The sequence below is a fragment of the Dama dama genome, chromosome 4 (genome assembly GCF_033118175.1).
Source record: "Dama dama isolate Ldn47 chromosome 4, ASM3311817v1, whole genome shotgun sequence".
Lineage (NCBI taxonomy): Eukaryota > Metazoa > Chordata > Mammalia > Artiodactyla > Cervidae > Dama > Dama dama.
In genome coordinates this window covers 58856910-58875486 of record NC_083684.1, presented here as the reverse complement: position 1 = coordinate 58875486, position 18577 = coordinate 58856910, and the positions used below count along the sequence as shown (strand labels likewise).

General features: G+C 53.3%; 1 protein-coding gene and 1 non-coding gene across 2 annotated transcripts; one reads left to right on the top strand and one right to left on the bottom strand.

The window, feature by feature from the left end:
• Positions 1-1196: 1196 nt before the first annotated feature.
• GIPR (gastric inhibitory polypeptide receptor) lies at positions 1197-9556 on the bottom strand. The gene is made up of 13 exons (XM_061140573.1): positions 9485-9556; positions 8961-9060; positions 8377-8484; positions 7606-7709; positions 6638-6741; positions 6308-6452; positions 4598-4757; positions 4326-4386; positions 3924-3993; positions 3711-3799; positions 3494-3632; positions 1496-1537; positions 1197-1403 (listed from the first exon to the last, which is right to left on the bottom strand). Exons 1-13 carry the CDS (start codon positions 9554-9556, stop codon positions 1197-1199), a joined length of 1401 nt encoding a protein of 466 aa, XP_060996556.1.
• Positions 2263-2334, top strand: TRNAC-GCA (transfer RNA cysteine (anticodon GCA)). Its single transcript has one exon. It is a non-coding gene; the product is annotated as a tRNA-Cys (tRNA).
• Positions 9557-18577: the final 9021 nt, after the last annotated feature.

Here is an 18577-nt window from a genome sequence, read left to right as displayed (position 1 = left end):
AGAGGGCAGGGAATCCCAAGGAAGCGAATCAACAACACCCAGGTGCTAACTGAATCTAAGTGTGTGTCTGGTGGGGAGCGATTTAGGAGTGAGAGTCGTGTGTGTGTATATATATATGTGGCCCAGCCACATTGAGGCTGCTGGCTTCCCCCCTAAATCTCATAGTTCCCAGGGGCCACTGAAAAGGGTGGGTATCTCTTCAGGTGGCAGTGGGCCTGGCCTCTCGATGGAGATTTCAGCTCTGATGCCTGCCCTGAAACTGCATGTTTCTACCTACACACAGAATCCTCTCTGGTCCCCAGTACCCACTCACATTTCTATCCCCAGCCTCTCCTGTGAGCTCCAGCCCCTTACTCCCAGCTTAACAAGTCCAGAGAGCACTCCTGGTACTCCCCACCTCAAACCCCATCTCCCTCCCTCTTTCCTCTCTCCATCCTAAACTGAGAAGTCATCCCTGGTGTCTCTCCTTCTTCAGCAAATCCTCTCAGTTTTACCTTTAAACTAGCTCTGGAATCCAACCATTTCACATCTTACATGGCTACCACCCTGGTCCTGCTAACATCACCTCCCACCATTATCAGACTTCTGACATGGCTCCCAGCTGCCCCATAGCCCCTAATAATCCATCCCCACAGGGCAGATAACACCTTAGCCCATTCCATTAGGAGACGCCCCAAAGAATCTTCCATGAACCTGGAGCAAAATGCCCACTCTTCTGTTCCCACCTACTTCTCTCTCCCCCTCTGTGGGCTCTGACTCATCCCGCTCCAGCCTGGCAGGTCACCTCTCTCTTCCTCAGACACAGCCAAGCTCCTTCTTGCCCTAAGGGCCTTCACGGGTGTTCTTCCTTCTGCCTTAAACCTTGCCTGCCAATTCTTTGCAAAGCTGTCTCCTTCACCTCTTTTGGGCATGACTTCAAAGTCGCTTCATCAGAGATGCCCTGAACCACACTAGGTCCCCTCCTAACTTTTCTTCCTAAGCCATCGCACAGTGTATATAGTATAATTTGGTCTGTCCTCACCGCCTATTTCCCCCACTCAGTTGTGATCTCTAGGAGAACAGGGGCTTTTCTGTTTCCTTCCCCGCCCCCCGCCCCAAACCCCCGCCATTTCTCCAGCACCCTCCAAGCCAAGCCTGGTACTCAGCAGGCGCTCAATAAATACATGCTAACTGAATAGACCCAAGAATCCCGCTGCCTAGCAGTAACTTTCTAAGACGTGGTTGGCCTCACCCCCAGGACCTGGGAGGGTCCTCGAGCACAGAGTGCGGCCAGCGGCGACCTGGCCCGGGCCGGAGCCGGAGGGCAGGGTCCGGAAGGCGGGCTCGCGTTGCTGGCGCGGCTCCTCGCCGAGGCTGTGGCGCAGGCGGCAGCGGTGCCAGCCCCGGCGGATCTCCGACTGCACCTGAAACCGGACGGCGCTCAGAGGCGGCGGCGCGCGCGCCATCCCTGCGCGGCCGGCAGAGGGCGCGGGCGACGGGCCGCGGCTCTCCCTACCTCCTTGTTGATGAAGCAGTAGAGGACGCTGACCAGGAAGCCCTGCCATGAGGGGAGCACGAGTTAAACTGGGTGCAGGGGCAGGGTTATAAACACCCCTCAATGAGCTCTGACCCTTTACAGGCGCCAACCACCTCGCCTGTCGCCACATCGGTCCTAGATTATTGCAGTCACCCTCTCCCTGGCTCCTGACTTCCCCCGGCCCCTTGCTCTCGCCAATTTGCAGAGCCATCAGGGCTGGAGATTAAGAACATGTAACCCCAGAGGCTGAAAGCTTGGATGTGATCACGGCTCTCCACTTTCTTTCCCACTTAGGCAAGCTGCTTAACCCCTCTGTGCCTCAGTTTCTTCATCTGGAAAAGGGAACAATAATACAGTGGTGGTGCTGAGATTTAAGGTATTATTAATATGCAAGAAGGTCCAGTGCATGAAACATAGTTTAGCCTTTTTCTAAATCTTATCATAACTTACTACATGACATATTGGATTTATCTATTTGGCCGTGCTGCAGGGCTTGCGGGATCTTAGTTCTTGGTTCCCAGACCAGGGATCGAACCTGGGCCCTCGACAGTGAAACTGCTGAGTCTTAACCACTGTACTGCCAAGAAACTCCCTAATAATAACCTTTAATAGGCACATCAAAAAATTAATTTTGAAATTATTTTTAAAAATTAGTTTTATATTTATAACAATTTAGAAATGTAAATATATATAAAATGTATTTATAATCAATAAAGTAATTGATATATTAATGCAAGACAAGGGCTTCCCTAGTGGCTCAGATGGTAAAGAATCTGCCTGCAATGCAGAAGACCCAGGTTCAATCCCTGGGTAGGGAAGATTCCCCTGGAGAAGGGAATGGCAACCCACTCCAGTATTCTTGCCTGGAGAATTCCAAGGACAGAGGAGCCTGGCAAAGTTGAACATGACTGACTAAGCATGCAGCAAGATATTACTTATCTTATTATCACTTTCCACTATCCCATTAAAATCCAACTCTGATCACGTTCCTTTGCTCCCATGGCTCCCAACTTACTCAGAGGAAAAGCCAAAGGTCCTCACTAGGCCCATGAATCTACCCAGGTACTTCACCTCTGTCTTATCCTACTACCCCCTTCTTAAGGCATGCTGGCCATGAGAGTGCCATCATGATCGGTACCCTCTCCCACCTCAGAGATCTTGCACTTGGCATTTCTCTTCCTGGAACATTTCCCCCCAAATATCTTCCTGGCTCATTCCCTCATCTTCTTTGGGTGTCTGCTCTAGTGTCTTTTCAGCAAGGCCTTCCCTGACCCCTGTCCACAATCCTATTCTTTGTCATCTCTATTTTCTTGCCTTCCCATCCCTCCCTCCTTTAGGCACATCTCACCATCTGACATTCTGTGTATTTTACTTATATAGCATATTTAGCATCTGTCTCTCCCACTAAAGCATAGGGACCATTGGGTTGGCCATATCCCCACAGTAAGCCTGGAAAAGTGCTTGGTATATAGTAAGTGTTCAATAAATTTTTGCTGAATTGATAAATGAACAGTCTTATAAAGTGAAACTAGTATTGTCCCCACTTTAGAGATGGGAAAACTGAGGCCCAACAAGGTAAAGCAGGATAGAGACTAGGGTAGGACAAGCACGGGCAGGGTTGACCTTAAATATCAGTGGACATCTCCTTCCATTTGGCATGTTGGCACTTCATACGCTTCACCTTTTCCCTGGCCCTGAGGTGAAGGTCACCGAGCTGGGAAGTGAGGACCCAGATTTGGCCCCAGCCCTGGCTGATCTCAAAACCCTCGATCTTAACCAGGAGGCAGTACTGCTGGGGCTGCCGGGTCTCCTGCCTTCTCCCTGCTTCCCCAGTCAGGACGGAAGGGTAGAATTAACAAAATCCCATCTTCGCAGCCTATTCTGCGGCTGCACCAGAGGATGACTCTAATTCTCCTGCCTCTCTGAGTAGGAGGACCCGAACTCAAAGGGTGTAGCTCCTGCACCCCGCTTAGGCACCTGGAAAGAACTGAGGAAGATCTCAAAGCCGAGCTTGGCCAAGCGCAGGGCACCCCGGGCCTGTTCTTCAGTCACGGGAGCAAACACCACCTCGTGGACGCCCAGCAGAGGCACCAGCGTCAGCGTGGAGCGAGCCAGCCTGCGAGTAGAGGGTGGCAGTGATGCCGGGGTCCTGAGTCCCCCATCTTGCCCCAGTCACCCTCCCCTCCGTCCCCACCTCAGTCGGTAGTCCGGGCAGCGCATCTGTCGCGTCCTCAGCTTTGATACGAGGATGCCAAGGATGCGGATAAAGATGAGAAAATTAATCTGCGGGGGTTGGGGGCGGGGGGGGGTAGGGGAGAGAGAGAGACTGAGCCAGTTCCCCGCCACCTTGGCTTCCCAGGATGGGATATTCTTGAGACCAGCCTGGAGGAGATGGGACCGGCCGTACCAAGATTGTTAGGAGAATAGGGGTTCGTATGATCCACCAAATGGCTTTGATATCGTTCCGCTCCCAGCACCTGGAGGAGAGGACGTAGAGCTGAGATAGACTAGAAAACCCCAGACTCACAGAATTAAGCACTTAACCTCCCCACCTTCCTTAAGGCCACCCCCACATCTCCCTAAAGCCCCTGCTACTATTTAGGCCCAGCCCTCATCCCGCCCCTTGCAGTAGTCCTGGAACCCGTCTTCCTAAGCGACTGGTTCCTTTATATACCCTCCCAGGCTCTTAGAGGCAATTAGAACCTCCCACACGATTCCGTCTCACCCCGCCCACGTCCCTCCAAGGACCGCCCACGTCCCCCCAAGCCCCGCCCACCTCCCCAGACCCGCCCCAGACCCCGCGACTCACTGCGTGTTCTCGAACAGGTACCTGACGATCACCCAAGGAATGACGAAAAGCGTGGGGGCCCCTGTGCAGACCCCAACCCCCGCCCCCCACCCCGCCGCAGCTGTCAGAGCGCGCACAGGCCCTTCCAGGCCCAAGACCCGCGGAATTCCCCCGCCGGGAAGGGGAGGCGGAGAATCCTAGAGAAGGGAGGAGACCCCCTCAGGCAGACCAGCTGGGTAGTTTATGGGAGGGGAAGCGCGCTGGGCAGGGCAGGGGACAGGGTCGGGGCTCACCCCAGCCGAGGAGCATGTAGCAGCGGAAGTGGCCCTCCTCGGAGCCTCCCACAAGCACGAGGAGACTGTGCAGGTAGATGCCTTCCACCAGCAGCCACGTGTAGTTGGCACCCACGCAGTACTGGGTCACGATCTGGGCCGTGCGACAGGCAGCTAGGGCCTAGGGGGTGGCCAGACAGGGGGAGGGGGCAGTCAGGGTCCCCTCCAAGCCCATCTCTTGTCATCAAATATTCTCTTCCCATTCTGTATCACCAAAGGATGATATAGCTATCCTCTCTTCGCTCACTCTGTTCTTCCCTACATGAACTCTCCCACTCTAACCTCTCTAACGATTGGTATCTTCCCTGGAAGCTCAGCTGGTAAGGAATCCTCCTGCAATGCAGAAGGCCCTGGTTCAATTTCTGAGTCGGGAAGATCCGCTGGAGAAGGGATCGGTTACCCACTCCAGTATTCCGGCCTGGAGAATTTCATGAGTTCCCCCCAGATTCCCCTGAATATGGACTCTCCCACCCCATCTCTTAAGAATTCAACTACTCCACCTCTCAAAAGGTTTCTCTCATCACCCACTAGCACATAGACTCTCCCACCCCCTTCGCTTTCAATAATTGGTATGGCCCAACTTGCTGCCAGACAGGTTCTCTCCCCATTCGCCCCTAGTCTCTAGTCTCTCCCATCTTGTCTCCCTGGAACAAATTGGTATCTACCAAATCCCCCCATCGGTTATTTTCTCCCATCCTGCCAACTTCGGTCTCGCCTCTAGCAGGGGACTCTCTTATTGGTGCAAAACTCCAACGGGTGAGATACTGAGAGAAAGGGAATAACGGGATGAGAGAGTTCAATGATGGGGGAGGCTGTGTAGGGAGGGTCCCTCTCTAGTTGTGTCAGAAGGGTCTAGAGAGATTAACAGTGGATAACATTATTGTTCTTTTTGTTGTTTCCTTGCTAACTCGTGTCTGAGTCTTTTGTGACCCCATGGACTGTAGCCCACCAGGCTTTTCTGTCTGGGATTTCCCAGGGAAGAACAGTGCAGTGGGTTGCCATTTCCTTCTCCAGGGGATATTCCCGACCCAGGGACCGAACCCATGTCTCCTGCATTGGTAGACAGGTTCTTCACCACTGAACCACCAGGGAAGCCCGGTTGATAGGGTGAAAATTGCTCAGTCATGTCTGACTCTTTGTGGCCCCGTAGACTATACAGTCCTTGGAATTCTCCAGGCCAGAATACTGGAATAGGTGGCCTTTCCCTTCTCCAGGGGATCTTCCCAATCCAGGGATCGAACCCAGGTCTCCTGCACTGCAGGCATTCTTTACGTTCTGAGCCACCAGGGAAGCCCACTGATAGGCTGCTGCTGCTAAGTCACGTCAGTCGTGTCCGACTCTGTGTGACCCCATAGATGGCAGCCCACCAGGCTCCCCCATCCCTGGGATTCCCCAGGCAAGAATACCGGAGTGAGCTGCCATTTCCTTCTCCAGTGCATGAAAGTGAAAAGTGAAAGTGAAGTCGCTCAGTCGTGTCCGACTCTTCGAGACCCCATGGACTGCAGCCTACCAGGCTCCTCCGTCCATGGGATTTTCCAGGCAAGAGTACTGGAGTGGGGTGCCATTGCCTTCTCCGACTGATAGGCTAGGAGGTAGTAAATGGAATGGGAACTCTCTGGCCGTACCAGAGGAGGCAGAATCTCAATTTGAGAAAGAGAAGGATGCGCTCACCTGGTTCCACAAGGTGAGGACCTGATCCCCAGGGTAGGGGCCAGGCGGAGGAAGCAAACGGTCCCGGGTAAGGATGGCAGCCGCCCGCAGCATGAAAGACGTGAACAGGTTGATGTGGATGTAGTTGCGAGTGCAGCGCAGCCGCCTGGGGGGTTTGGGAGGCAGTCTGAGGGCCTCCTTGGCCACAGAGTCCCTTAAACTATGTCCCAGCCCTCCCCACAGAACCACCACTGGATACTTGTTGCCAGTGGAGCCTGACTACCCCCATCTTTCTGGGAAAACCGAAGCCCAGTCTCTGCTGCTTCTGTTCAGGGTTGTGGGGGGTCCCACCTGAAGGTACTCAAGATGAGCAAGGCGAACATCAGTGTGGCAAGGGACAGGGAGTAGCCCACGGTGTACACAACCTGCAGTCTTTCCAAGGTCAACCTTTGGTCCTGGGGGTGGAGGTGGGGGAAGAGGACACAGGAATAGAGCTCAGCTCCCGCAAGCCACAACTGCTGAGCCCGGACCGAAAAGCCTGCATGCCGCAACTAAGACTAGACCCCGCTCACTGCAACTAGAGAAAGCCTGCACAAAGCAATGAAGACCTAGTACAGCCAAAAATTAATGAATAAATTTTAAAAAGAAATAGAGCTCAACTCCTGCCCTCAGGCCATAAAGGAGCTGCTCTTTGTTCCTCCTCGGACCCCAATTTTCTTTTGGGGAATCTATCAACCTTTGTTTGAGTGGGGCATTCCACCCCTCAAGTCCAGGACTGGGCATGTGACCAGCGAATCAAAGCATTCTATCTAACACTACACTACACACACACACGCACATACACATGCACGCACACACACACAGAGTGATTACTCAGAGGCAGGTATGCTACCCAAATCAGGCCAATGATGGTCAGTCCTGGGACATTAAGTTGGAGCTATTGAGAAGAAAGCTCAGTCTGCCGATAGCATTGCTCGGTAGGTAAGAATGTGAGCCTGGTACCAGTGGGGGCCACCTTTTCCACCCCACAAAAAAAAAGAGGACATCATCATAGAGAAAAACAGAAGTACAATATGGTGAGAGAGATTCCCAACTACATCATTTTAGCACTTAGATCCAGCTGTACCTGAAGCTGTAGCCTTATAATTTTCAATCACAAAAGCCAATATCTTTCTCTTTCTCCTTCAAGCAAGGAGTTGAATTTCTATCACTTGGAACCCAGGATCCTGAATGGTACAAGGGGCTTCAGGCTCTGTCTGAGGCTGCTGCTTTTCTGCTGCTGCCTAGAAATCATACCCTGAAATGTCTCCTTTTCTTACCTGAAAAACCCCATTTTTCTCTGGGTTTTCACACTGAGAATGGTCTCTCCAAGGTCCCCATTGGCCATCACTGCCACATTGGCGGAGGACAAAGCCTTTAGCCACTGAGGGGAAGCAAGGGAGGGAATCAGAGGCACACAGAGAGATATGGAGACAGAAAGACGAACTGAGACAAAGGCAGAGAGAGATATCCAGTGATGATGATGATAAACCATAATATAGCATTTTACATGTACTAATTTAATATTCTTAACAAACCTATGAACTTGGTACTGTCATAAACATCAATTCACAAATGAGGAACTGAGGCATAAAGAAATTTCATTGGAAAAGACTGATGCTGGGAAAGATTGAAGGCAGGAAGAGAAGGGGACGACAGAGGTTGAGATGATTGGATGGCATCACTGATTCAATGGACATGAGTGTGAGCAAACTCTGGGAGACAGTGAAGGACAGGGGAGCCTGGCGTGCGGCAGTCCATGGGATGACAAAGAGTCGGACACAATTGAGCAGTTGAACCCCAGGTCACACTGCTAGTTAGGCAAGGAAGACCAAGATGTACAGAGACAGACTCATAAAAAGGAGAGAAAATAACCTGGTGGTCGTCAGAGAAATACAGAGACAGAGGAGGGATGTTATGTGGAGGGACACACAGATGGAGACATCCAGCCCAAGAGGACCAGGGAGCTGCGGGGGAGTGGCGTCTGGGACCAGGCTTAGGAGAGAGGTCTTTGTGTCAGAGGTGGGCCTGGGGTCCGCCCGGCAGCTCACCGTGGCCGTGCCAGGGCAGATACCAAGGGCAGGACGCACGGGCAGTGGCGTTGGGTGCAGTGTAGTCCCAGCAGACGTACATATCGAAGGACCCGTTACAGGAGAGACCTGGGGTGGGCGTGGGGGCCGGAGTTCGGACAGAGCCCAAGGCATCTCGGCCCTGCACTCACAAGCCCCGCCCGAGCCGCGCCCACCCGGAGTGGTCGCGTCCCTGCTCCTTCGTAGCTCCTCCCACTAGGCCCCGAGGCCCCGCCCATCTTTCGAGCCTGATTCTGTGCTCCTCCCACCAAGAAAGGTCCCGCCGCAGATGCTTCCCAGTCTGCAGGGCACTTCCTAGACTCCACCCCAAACCCCTCCCGCTTCGCCGTCCCCTTTAGGTCCCACCTACCGAGTGTAAGCCCGGCCCAAGACCCCTCCGCTTTCAAGCTTCATCTCTGGCGTCCCCCCCCCGTGGCCCACTTTTACCCCAGACCCTCAGACTTCTCTTTCGGGCCTCGGCGGCGTGTCAGCCCCAAGCCGGCCTCAAGCCCATCCCTCTCAGCCGCAGCCCTTCCCTTGCCCCCAGTCCTCCACCCCTGTCACACCTGCTGGGCGCTCCGAGGCCTCCAGCTTCTCCTGGCACTCCCTGCGGTACCGCTCCCAGCGCTGGTACAGCTCTCCCGCCGTCTGCCCCTCAGAGCCTGCCTACAAAAAGAGAGAAGGGAGGACCACCCCTCCCACCGCGGCCCGCGCCCCGACCCCAGCTCCCAGGCAGCAAGATCCCTGAGGGCCAGAGACACCCTAGAGGGTCTTGGAGCGGCTGTCCTGTTTTGGTCAGGTGTCTTGGGTGGCTTAGAAACCTCTTTTAAGTCTTGAGGGGTGCCTAGAAACCACCAGGGGAGTTGCTGTGGGGAACTAAAAACCTTCAGGAAAATTAGGAGATGGAGGTGGCTGGAAATTATCAGGAGATTTGCGGAGAGTTGGGGAAGAAGAAGGACTAGAAACAACCATCAAAACTTGAATCTGGGCAGGTGGGGAGCCTTGAAACAGTCTTCCCAGTGGGATACGACTTAAAACCGGCCCCAACATCCCTCCAAGCCTTGAGCCCCTTGGCTCCTCTGGTTCTCACCTCCGCGCTCCGGAGCAGCGGCTCCCACAGCGAGAGCAGAAGCAGCGGCCACCAGGGTGGACAGGTGGGCATCGTGTGGGCAGCAGGGCATGGAGAACGAAGGGTCCGGTCACGCAAGGGCAGCCGGGTCTGGGGGTCCGAGGCAGAATCAGGAGCCTCTGCCTCCTCTCCTAGCCCCAGCGCCCTCCGCTCAGGGAGTCACATACCCCGGAGACAGCGCCCCCCACAACTAGGAGTGATGATTTGGGGCCAGGTGGGGGGGGGGGGTGAGTCTTGAGGAGTGGGCGGAGACCGATCTCCAACACCTGATTCCCCGGCCCGCCCCCGGCTGTTGCTGGGGCAGCGGTGATGGAAGGGGGGTGTTTGCAGAGGGTGCGGTTGCCTTAGAGTTGCGCTGGACGGGAAGCTCCAGAGTCACCCGCAGTCTAGACCTAGAGACTCGGGGGAACCTGGGGACCACCTTGGAGAGGAGGACATGTAGCTCGAAGTGACTCTTGGACTTCCCACTCTCCCAGTTCAAAGGGTTTTCAAATCACGGATAGGAACCCGACCTTATCAAACTTTCCTGGCTGCGGATAAAACCCAGAGTTAATGGGTCAATAGCTCTCCTTAGGGACTAGAAAGGTGAGGGGCCCAGATGCTTGGAAATCAGTCTACCCCACAACACCCCACATCTGGCACCATGCAGGGAAAGGAGGAAACAGGAGGATGTTGGTTGGAGCCCCAGAAACACACGAGTCAGAAATGCTTGAGACAAACATAGAAACTGAGAGACACAGAGACAGACAGAATGAGACATGACAAGAGACCAGACATCAAAAGGGAGAGGAAGACAGAGACGAAAATGTGGACTAGGAGACAGAGGAGGTAGAGACATGAAGAGACACAGAGAATGGGGCAAACAGACGGAGATATAGAACTAGCGGCTAAACAGGGATTTGCGACGTGGAGACAGAGATACTGAGAGATAGATAGAAGGACATAGACCGCGGGCACAGAGAAGCTGAGACAAAGGCACAGAGCAAGAGGGGTCTGGAGATGTGAGGGGACAGAGGGGCGGGGGCATGGCTAAGATGGGGGAGCCCTCACCTGTTCCCAGCTCGCCTCTCAATCACTTGCTTCTGACGCTGTCGCCTCCACGGCCTCGCCTGGGCTCCGCAGGAGGTGACAGCCTGGGGTAGGGGTAGGGGGCGGGGCCAGGGCGGGCCAAGGAACAGGAGCGGGGAGCTGGGGCAGAGACCTGGCGCAGGGGGCCAGTCATCTGTGAATATCACAGCCACTCAGGGTCACGTGGGGGAGCGCAGTCACAGAGTCAGCATCCTGAGGACCCCCCTCCCAGGGCGCACAGCCCCTCATGTTGTCCCACCTGTCCCATCCAGCCACCACGCGCGGGGCCACACACACAATGTCACACATGACCCCATACGCTGAGCTGCAGAGAGGCACGGCACAGCATCTCACATACTGTGCCTCACTGAACGTGTTCTTCATATTCATTCATAGTCCCACAATCCAGCGTCACACCCCGTGAGCCAAAGGTTCTCCCCCACAGGTTGACAGTCATCCACAGTGACACACAGCCACACACTCTGGGCATGGACTCCTCCACTCACACAGAAACACAATCACAGCTTCCTACAGTTCCCATGATACTGTGTCCATCCTGCATATGTTCACGCCATCATTAAATCACATCACAAATACTGTCTGTCTTCCCCCACTCAGGCGAGTGCCCCATGAGGACAGGGCCAGGGCACCTGTCACCACTGGGTCCCCAGCATCACTCAGCACAAGTTGGGGCATAGAGCAGAGGCTGTTGACATAAAGGCAAACAGTTATATGTGATTGTCATACAATCCTTTAATCACAGTCTGAAAGTCATAGATACAATGTTACACAACTCCACTCCTTAACGTGCTCACACACTTCACATAATTACCGACAGAGTCCACAGTCACATTCCAACAGCACATGTTCCCCAAGTGTCACTAAGACACACACTCCCAGGAGCTCCGGATGTTACACTGTCATCCTCAGTGACGCCCAGTGCTAAGACATACAACTCTCCATCTCAGCCTCACTTGCGCTCACAAGTCATATACAGCCACCCGCAGTCACATAGTTGTGCACAGGATTGCACACCATCCTCCTACACCATGCATGAATCCACAGCCTCACGTGGTCTCCCGGTCACAGTCACCACTGATCACACACCTCCTCACAGTCTCCACTTCCAGTCTCTTCCTTTGCCCTAAAATATGAAAAATATTTGGCTTAGAAACTGAATCCCGGCTCTCAGCACTCACTTCCCCCTTGAATGCAAACCAATTCCTGCACATTAATCATACTAGTAACATTCATGAGCACACATTCCCCAGGGAGCTGGAAGATAAATGGGACAGAGGTGAGTCTACCCATTTTGCAGAGGAGAAACTGAGGCCCAGAGGCTCCGGGAGGGGCAGAGAGTAAGGAGTGGCGTGAGATCCAGCACTAGAGGCTGGAAGGAAACCAGTCTCGGGGAGGGAGAGTGACTTGGGGGCTCCTGGCTTCCTGACCTCCAGCTGGCCTCCCAGCTCTCTGCCCTACATTCCTGGCGCCCTCTGGGTCCTGGGAAAGGCTCGGTTCATGGAGTGGAGAGGAGAGGAGTCTCAGAATGCCCAGCACCTCAGGGAAGAGGCTGGGGTTGGGAGGGAGCCTCTCCTTGGTCCCAAGAGGGTCTGGGGTCACTTGCTGGGGATGGGAAGGGGTGGGGAGGCTGGAAAGTGGGAGGAAAGAGACTGGGGGTGGGAGGGGGAAGCAGGGGAGAGGAACTGAGGTGGTGAGAAAGACAGGAAAAGAAATCAAGGACCAAGAAAGAGCAGAGACAAACAGAGACAGGAAGAAGCAGAGATGAGGGAGACCAGGAGAAAGAGACAGAGAGAAAGAAACAAGAGAGACAGAGAAGTAGAGAGAAATATACAAAAAGAGAGGGACAGAAAGAGAGAAAAAATCAGGGAAGAGAAAGTGGACCAAGGAAGGGAGAAAGAAGAGATACAAACTGAGAGATGGAGACATTGAGAGATGGAGATGGAGTGGGTGGGGGGAGGGAGAGCCTGAGAGATGGGCCCTGAGGAGAGACAAGCAGGACAGGAGCCTGGGGATGGCAGGCTGGCCCCTCCCTCATCAGTCCCTCTGGGCAGAATAGAGCACTGGGTCCGGCGTGGGCGTGGAGGATGGAAGGAGGGATGTCTGGGTCCCTGACTGGCCCCCTGCTCTTCTCAGCCCTCCTGGGGGCTTTTACAGTCTCCCAGGGCCTGGGGAGGAGGCAGCAGGGCCACAGGGGTAGCCACACCGGCCCTCTCCAGTCCCCACGCTCAGGGCTTTGGAAACTGCAGGCAGAGACGCGGCCATGCCCTCTCCCCTTGCCCTTCTTCTCTCTCCATGCCCCTCTTCAGTCCCCTTGATCTGAGAATCTCTTCTTTCTCCTTTCCTCCAAGCCCGTCCATCTTCCTCCCTTGTTGGCTGGGCTGTCTTTTCTCTTCTCTTCCCTCCGGATTTCCTTCTGCCCCCTCCTCATTTCTCTTGCTCGCTCCATCCTCCAGCTCAGTCCCTTCTTGCCTGTCTTGAAGCTTTCTCCTTTCTTATCCCTCTTTTCCCATCGCCTCTCAGGGTGTCTGTCTATCTGTTTCCCTTTCTCCATGTCCCCTGGTCCCGGGTCTCCAGGCTGTTGTTCCCTCCACCCTAGCCATGACCAGGCAGTGTCCCCCTCCCCACCTCAGGATGCCATGGTCGGGCAGAATCTGGGGGGGCCTGTGCCTCCCCCCATGGGGCTGCCCAGCTAAGAAGAGCCTGCAGGGAGCAGGCGGGGGCCTGGAGTGCCGGCAGATGGTGCAGGAGAAATGAGGCAGAGAGAGATGGGGAGAGGGGGGGCCCCATAGGGACTGAGGCCAGAAATGGGAGGCTGAGATGGCCCCCTGAGATTCAGTACTGCGGAGAGACAAGGCCTCAAAGACAGAAACCCAGAGAGAGACACACACATGCACAAACACACACACACACGCACAAACAGAAAGAGATTCAGAATGTCAGAGACAGAGACTGACACAGAGAATGTCAGAGAAAGACACAGCTGAAAATATAGAGATCCTTAGAGAGAAGGAGGGATGGAGATTCAGAGAGAGACCTAGGAGTGACACAGGACCCATGAGACACAAGCAGACAGCGCTCCAGAGATGGGGGTACACGGAGAGAGAAAGATTGACAGAGGACCCAGAGGAAGGTAGGAACCCAGAGACCGAGATCCAGAGATGGGGGCCTCAAGAGACCAACACAAAAAGCATGGGACCCAAGAGAGAGACAAAGACCCAAAGAGAGACGGAGACATAGAGACAGAATAAATACCTAGAGAGACACAGAGACGTGGAGAGATACAGAGATGGAGACCCAAAGAGAGAAAGCAAAAGGACAGAGAGAGAGACTCAGAGAGATGAGAGCATCGGTATCCAGAGAGATAATCAGAGACAGAGACAAGAGCCGGTCCAGAGAGAGCGTGGAGGCTGGGCGAGAAAGAATTGGAACGCAGATAAGCGGGGATGCGATAAACTCCCCAAGACTCAATCAGGTAGAGGGGAGGCAGAGATGACGCCTGGCTCCGCTCACCCTCTTCAAGGAGGGAGGGTGCTCCCCCTGACCCTGCCTCTCCTCCCCCCCCCCCCCGCCCCGCCTTGCCCTCCGCCCCTCAGCACGTCCCCAGTCTCCATAGCAACCTTCCCAGATCCTGAGGGCAAATATTGTCCTGGACAGAATCAGCCGGACTGTGTTGACATAATCTCTTGCTGGTGGGGTAGGGGCTCCAGGGAACCAAGAGGCCAAGATCGGTGTGTGTGTTGTGGGGTGGAGCAGGAAAGCAGAGGGGCTCTCAGCTGGGGCCCGGAAGACAACTTCAACCTCTCCACACCTCGGTGTCAAGGTGCAGTTTTCCCCACCCTGTGGGAGAAGCCGCTGGGAGATTCAAACCTGAAGTCCCGGCTGCCCTCTCATGGTGGTGCGTGAGCCGTCAAGCCCATTTTCTGACATCACGGAAAGCAGGCTGACCGAGGCACTTTCCTCCTGGTTATTTATTTTTTAATTTTATTCTGGCCATGCGGGGCTTCTGGGATCTTATTTTTCCGACCAGGGATTGAACCTGGGCTCTCGGCAGTGAAAGTGCGGAGGGAATTTCCCATCCTGGTTTTTAGAATCTGGCTCCTCCTCCCTCTCCCCTCAGCCCCTACTCAGATCCAGTTTCCTCCTGGCCCCCTCGTTCTGCTGCCCCAGTCTTGTCCTTCTTCCTTCCATCCATCACCCCCGCCTCGACCTCCCCAGGGTAGCCAGGTTGTAAGAGTGGTCCTGCTAAAGCACAAACCTGCCGTGGTCCCTCCCCTGCTCAGAACCTGCCATGGCTCCCCAGTGCCCTCAAGAGAAGAAAGCTCAAGTTCCTCTCCACAGCCTTCCAGGCCTTTGCTGAGCTCTCCAGCCCTCTCTCCATCACCTCCCAACTCTTCAGACTCTTTCCCACCCCCTCTAACCTCGTTTCCAGCAGTTTTCTCTGCCTCAAATACCTCCACCCAATTTCAGTCAAATCTTCCAAGCTCACCTCAAAATTAGCTTATTCATTCAACAAATAATGATTTCCTCTCCTGGATCATGAGCTCCGAGAAGGCAGGGCTGTGGCTGTCTCAGTCACTGCTGGGTCCCCAGCATCTCCCAACACTGGTTTGGCACAGAGCAAGATTCGGTTTACTTTATTGGATACTTGTTTTTTCTTTTTCTTTTTTTGGCCATGCTGTGAAGCATGTGGGATCTTTGTTCCCTGATCAGGGGTCGAACCTGAAGCTCAGAGTCTTAACCACTTTACCAGCAAAGAGAGGTTCCTTCATTGGGTACTTGTTATATATCAGGCCCTGGGCTTGACAATGCTGGGGACCCAGATGGCCAAGATATCTCTTGCCCTGCCCTCAAGGAGTTCCCAGCCCAGGCATAGACCTAAACAGACTAACAGAAGGAAAGGTGGAAAGAGAAACAGGAAGAAAGAAAGAGTCAGAAAGACAGAAAAAAAAAAAAAAAAAAAAAGACAGAGAGAGGAAAAAAAACACAGTCCAAAGTCAGAAGTAGTAGTACTGCTACTACTATTGTTGTTGTTGAGTTGCTCAGTCATGTCACACTCTTTGCAACCCCGTGGACTGCCGCACGCCAGGCTTCCCTGTCCTCCACTGTAACCCAGAGTTTGCTCAGATGCATGTTCATTCAGTTAGTAATGCCAACCAGCCATCTCATCCTGTCTCCCCCTTCTCCTGCCCTCAATCTTTCCCAGCATCAGAGTCTTTTCCAATGAATCAGATCTTCCCATCAGGTAGCCAAAGTATTGGAGTTTCAGCTTCAGCATCAGTCCTTCCAATGAATATTCAGGGTTGATTTCCTTTAAATATTGACTGGTTTGATCTCTTTGCTGTCCAAGGGACTCTCAAGAGTCTTCTCCAGCACCACAGAACTACTACTACTAATTAATAAATAATAATAATAGGTACCATATTTATTAATAAGTACCATATTCGGCATTTTACATGCCTGTATCTCATTTGGTCCTCATAACAGGCCTTCAGCAGAGGCTTTTTTCCCCCCACCAAACTGCAAGGCATATGTGATCTCAGTTCCCTGACCAGGGATCAAACTCATGTGCCCTGCAGTGGAAATTCAGAGTCTTAACCATTGGACCACCAGGGAAATCCCAAGACATATTCATCTCTGTTTTCCAGATGAAGAAACTGAGGCTCAGAGAGGGGAAGTAACTTGCTCCAGGTGACGTGGCTCATAAGTGATGCCTCAGGGACCCAATTTCCAGATGAGACATAGGGACAAAGACAGAGATGAGAGAAAAGCAGCAGGAAACCCACAAGAGAGAGAAGGAAACCTAGAGGCAGAGAGAAGGGACAAAGCATGACCTGTGAGCCCTGCCGTTGCCACCCCCCCACCCCACTGGCAAAGCTGACCCCCTCCCCTCTCCTGTTATCTGGGCCTTTAACACCTCCCTGCGAGGCGCTTGTAGTAAAACTAGCTCCATTAGCTGCACTCAGAAGCCAGGGTGCCGAACAGCACTGGACAAGCTTGAGCTCACTGAACCTTCTCTTCTCCCTGCACCCCCTCCCCGGGAAGTGGGTCGGGGGCTGAAAAGCCAAGTTATTGGGCCAAGGTCACTGTGTGAGCATACAGCAAGGATTGACTCACCTTGGTGTGTCATCCTCACTGCCCCACTCCACCCCCCACCGCCCAGCAGCCTAAACGCCTCTGCCCGAGTTTCCTTCATTCACACCCTGGCTCCCCTCCCCTTCCCCAACTCATGGAGCCTGCAGGATCTGAAGTCCCTTGGGCTCCCACCATCCTCCGGGCACACTCCAGTAACGGCCCTTAGCACATTGCACATTTCAGCCCGCTCCATATCGTTCCGTATGTAGGAGTCTGATTTCCCCTTTCCTAGAATCTGAGCTCAGGGAGGTGGAGGGTGGGAGAAATGGGAGTTGGGAAGGCAAGAAATCTGAGTTCCTGCTTTGTTTCTTCAGTAAGAAAATTAGCTGTGATCATAGAATGATAATGGCCCACGTCTATTTTGGTCATCACTTGGAACTTATTATTGATATTTTAAAATTTATTTATTTGGCTGTGTCGGGTCTTAATTGCAGCATGTGGGACCCAGTCCCCTGACCAGGGATCGAACCCAGGCCCTCTGCATTTGGAGCCTGGAGTCTTAGGGAACTAAGTCCCTATTGACCTTACATAGTAGTTGTTCACTGGGACATGAATAGGGGTTGCTGCCCTTTATGCGTGCTTACTGTGTGCTGGGCACTGTCCTCATGTGTGATTTACAAATGTGGCCTCACTGGGGCTCATGGAGGATACAGTGACAAACCGCCAACATCTGCCCACAGCCTTCAAGGTCCTACACGATTTGGTGCTCCCATTATCTCCTGATGCCATCTACCTCTGGCTCACCTCTTCACAAGGAAGCTCTCCACAGTTCCATCATCAACAGCCTTCTTGTTGCCAAACTCATGCCTACCTCGGGACCTTTGTACTTCGTGTTCCCGCTGCCTGGAAAGTCACCCCCCTTCCCCCTGTGTGATTGTTTCCTGCTTATCATTCACATCTCAGCTCAAATGTCACTTTCTCAGAAAAACTTTCCCTGGCCACATTCTCTCTAAATTAGCCTCAGCCTCCCGTCCTTGATAATATCACTCTGTCTTATCTCTCTAATGCCAGGAGCTGAAATGATCTTACAAGCTCTGTGCCTGTTTCTTCATCTATCAAATGGTGATGAAAATAGGACTTGTGGTGAAGATAACTGAGTGCTTGGCACATAGGAAGTGCTCAGTAAATGTTAGTTATTATTAATACTGTTTATTCATTTTGTGTATTATGGTTTACCTCCTCCACAAACTGCAGGGTCCATGAGGGCAAATTCTGGGGCTGACTTGCTTATCACGGAAACTCTGGCACTTAGAATAGAGCTTGGCACAAAATAGGCACTCTGTGAACATTTTTAAATGACTAAAAAAAGTAGGCTCGATATATGACACCCCCCCCCCACTCCCCGGTTCCAGATGTGGAAACTGAGGCTCGGGGTCACAATCAGACAGTGGTGGAGTCAGGATTCAAACCCAGGTCAATTTGGTTCCAAAGCTCTGAGCTTCAAGGCCTGCCTGTGTCCTGAAGCAAATCTTTTCTGCTTTAGGGTTGCTTTCCAGGTGAGGTGGTTGGTAAAGAATCGGACTGCCAATGCAGAAGGCACAAGAGACCCTGGTTCGATCCCTGGATGAGGAAGATCTCTTGGAGAAGGAAATGGCAACCCACTCCAGTATTCCTGACTGGAATATTCCATGGACAGAGGAAACTGGTGGGGACTACAGTCCATGGGGTCGCAGAGACTCTGACACGACTGAGCACGCACTGGCTGGCTGGCATACATATGTCTCTATATATCTGGCCCCCAAGTATAAAGCATGGTCTGGGTCATTGCTAGGGGCTGACTCTCAGTGGGGATCTGGAGAAGGTGGTCCAGTATTCTTTAAATCCATTGTCAGG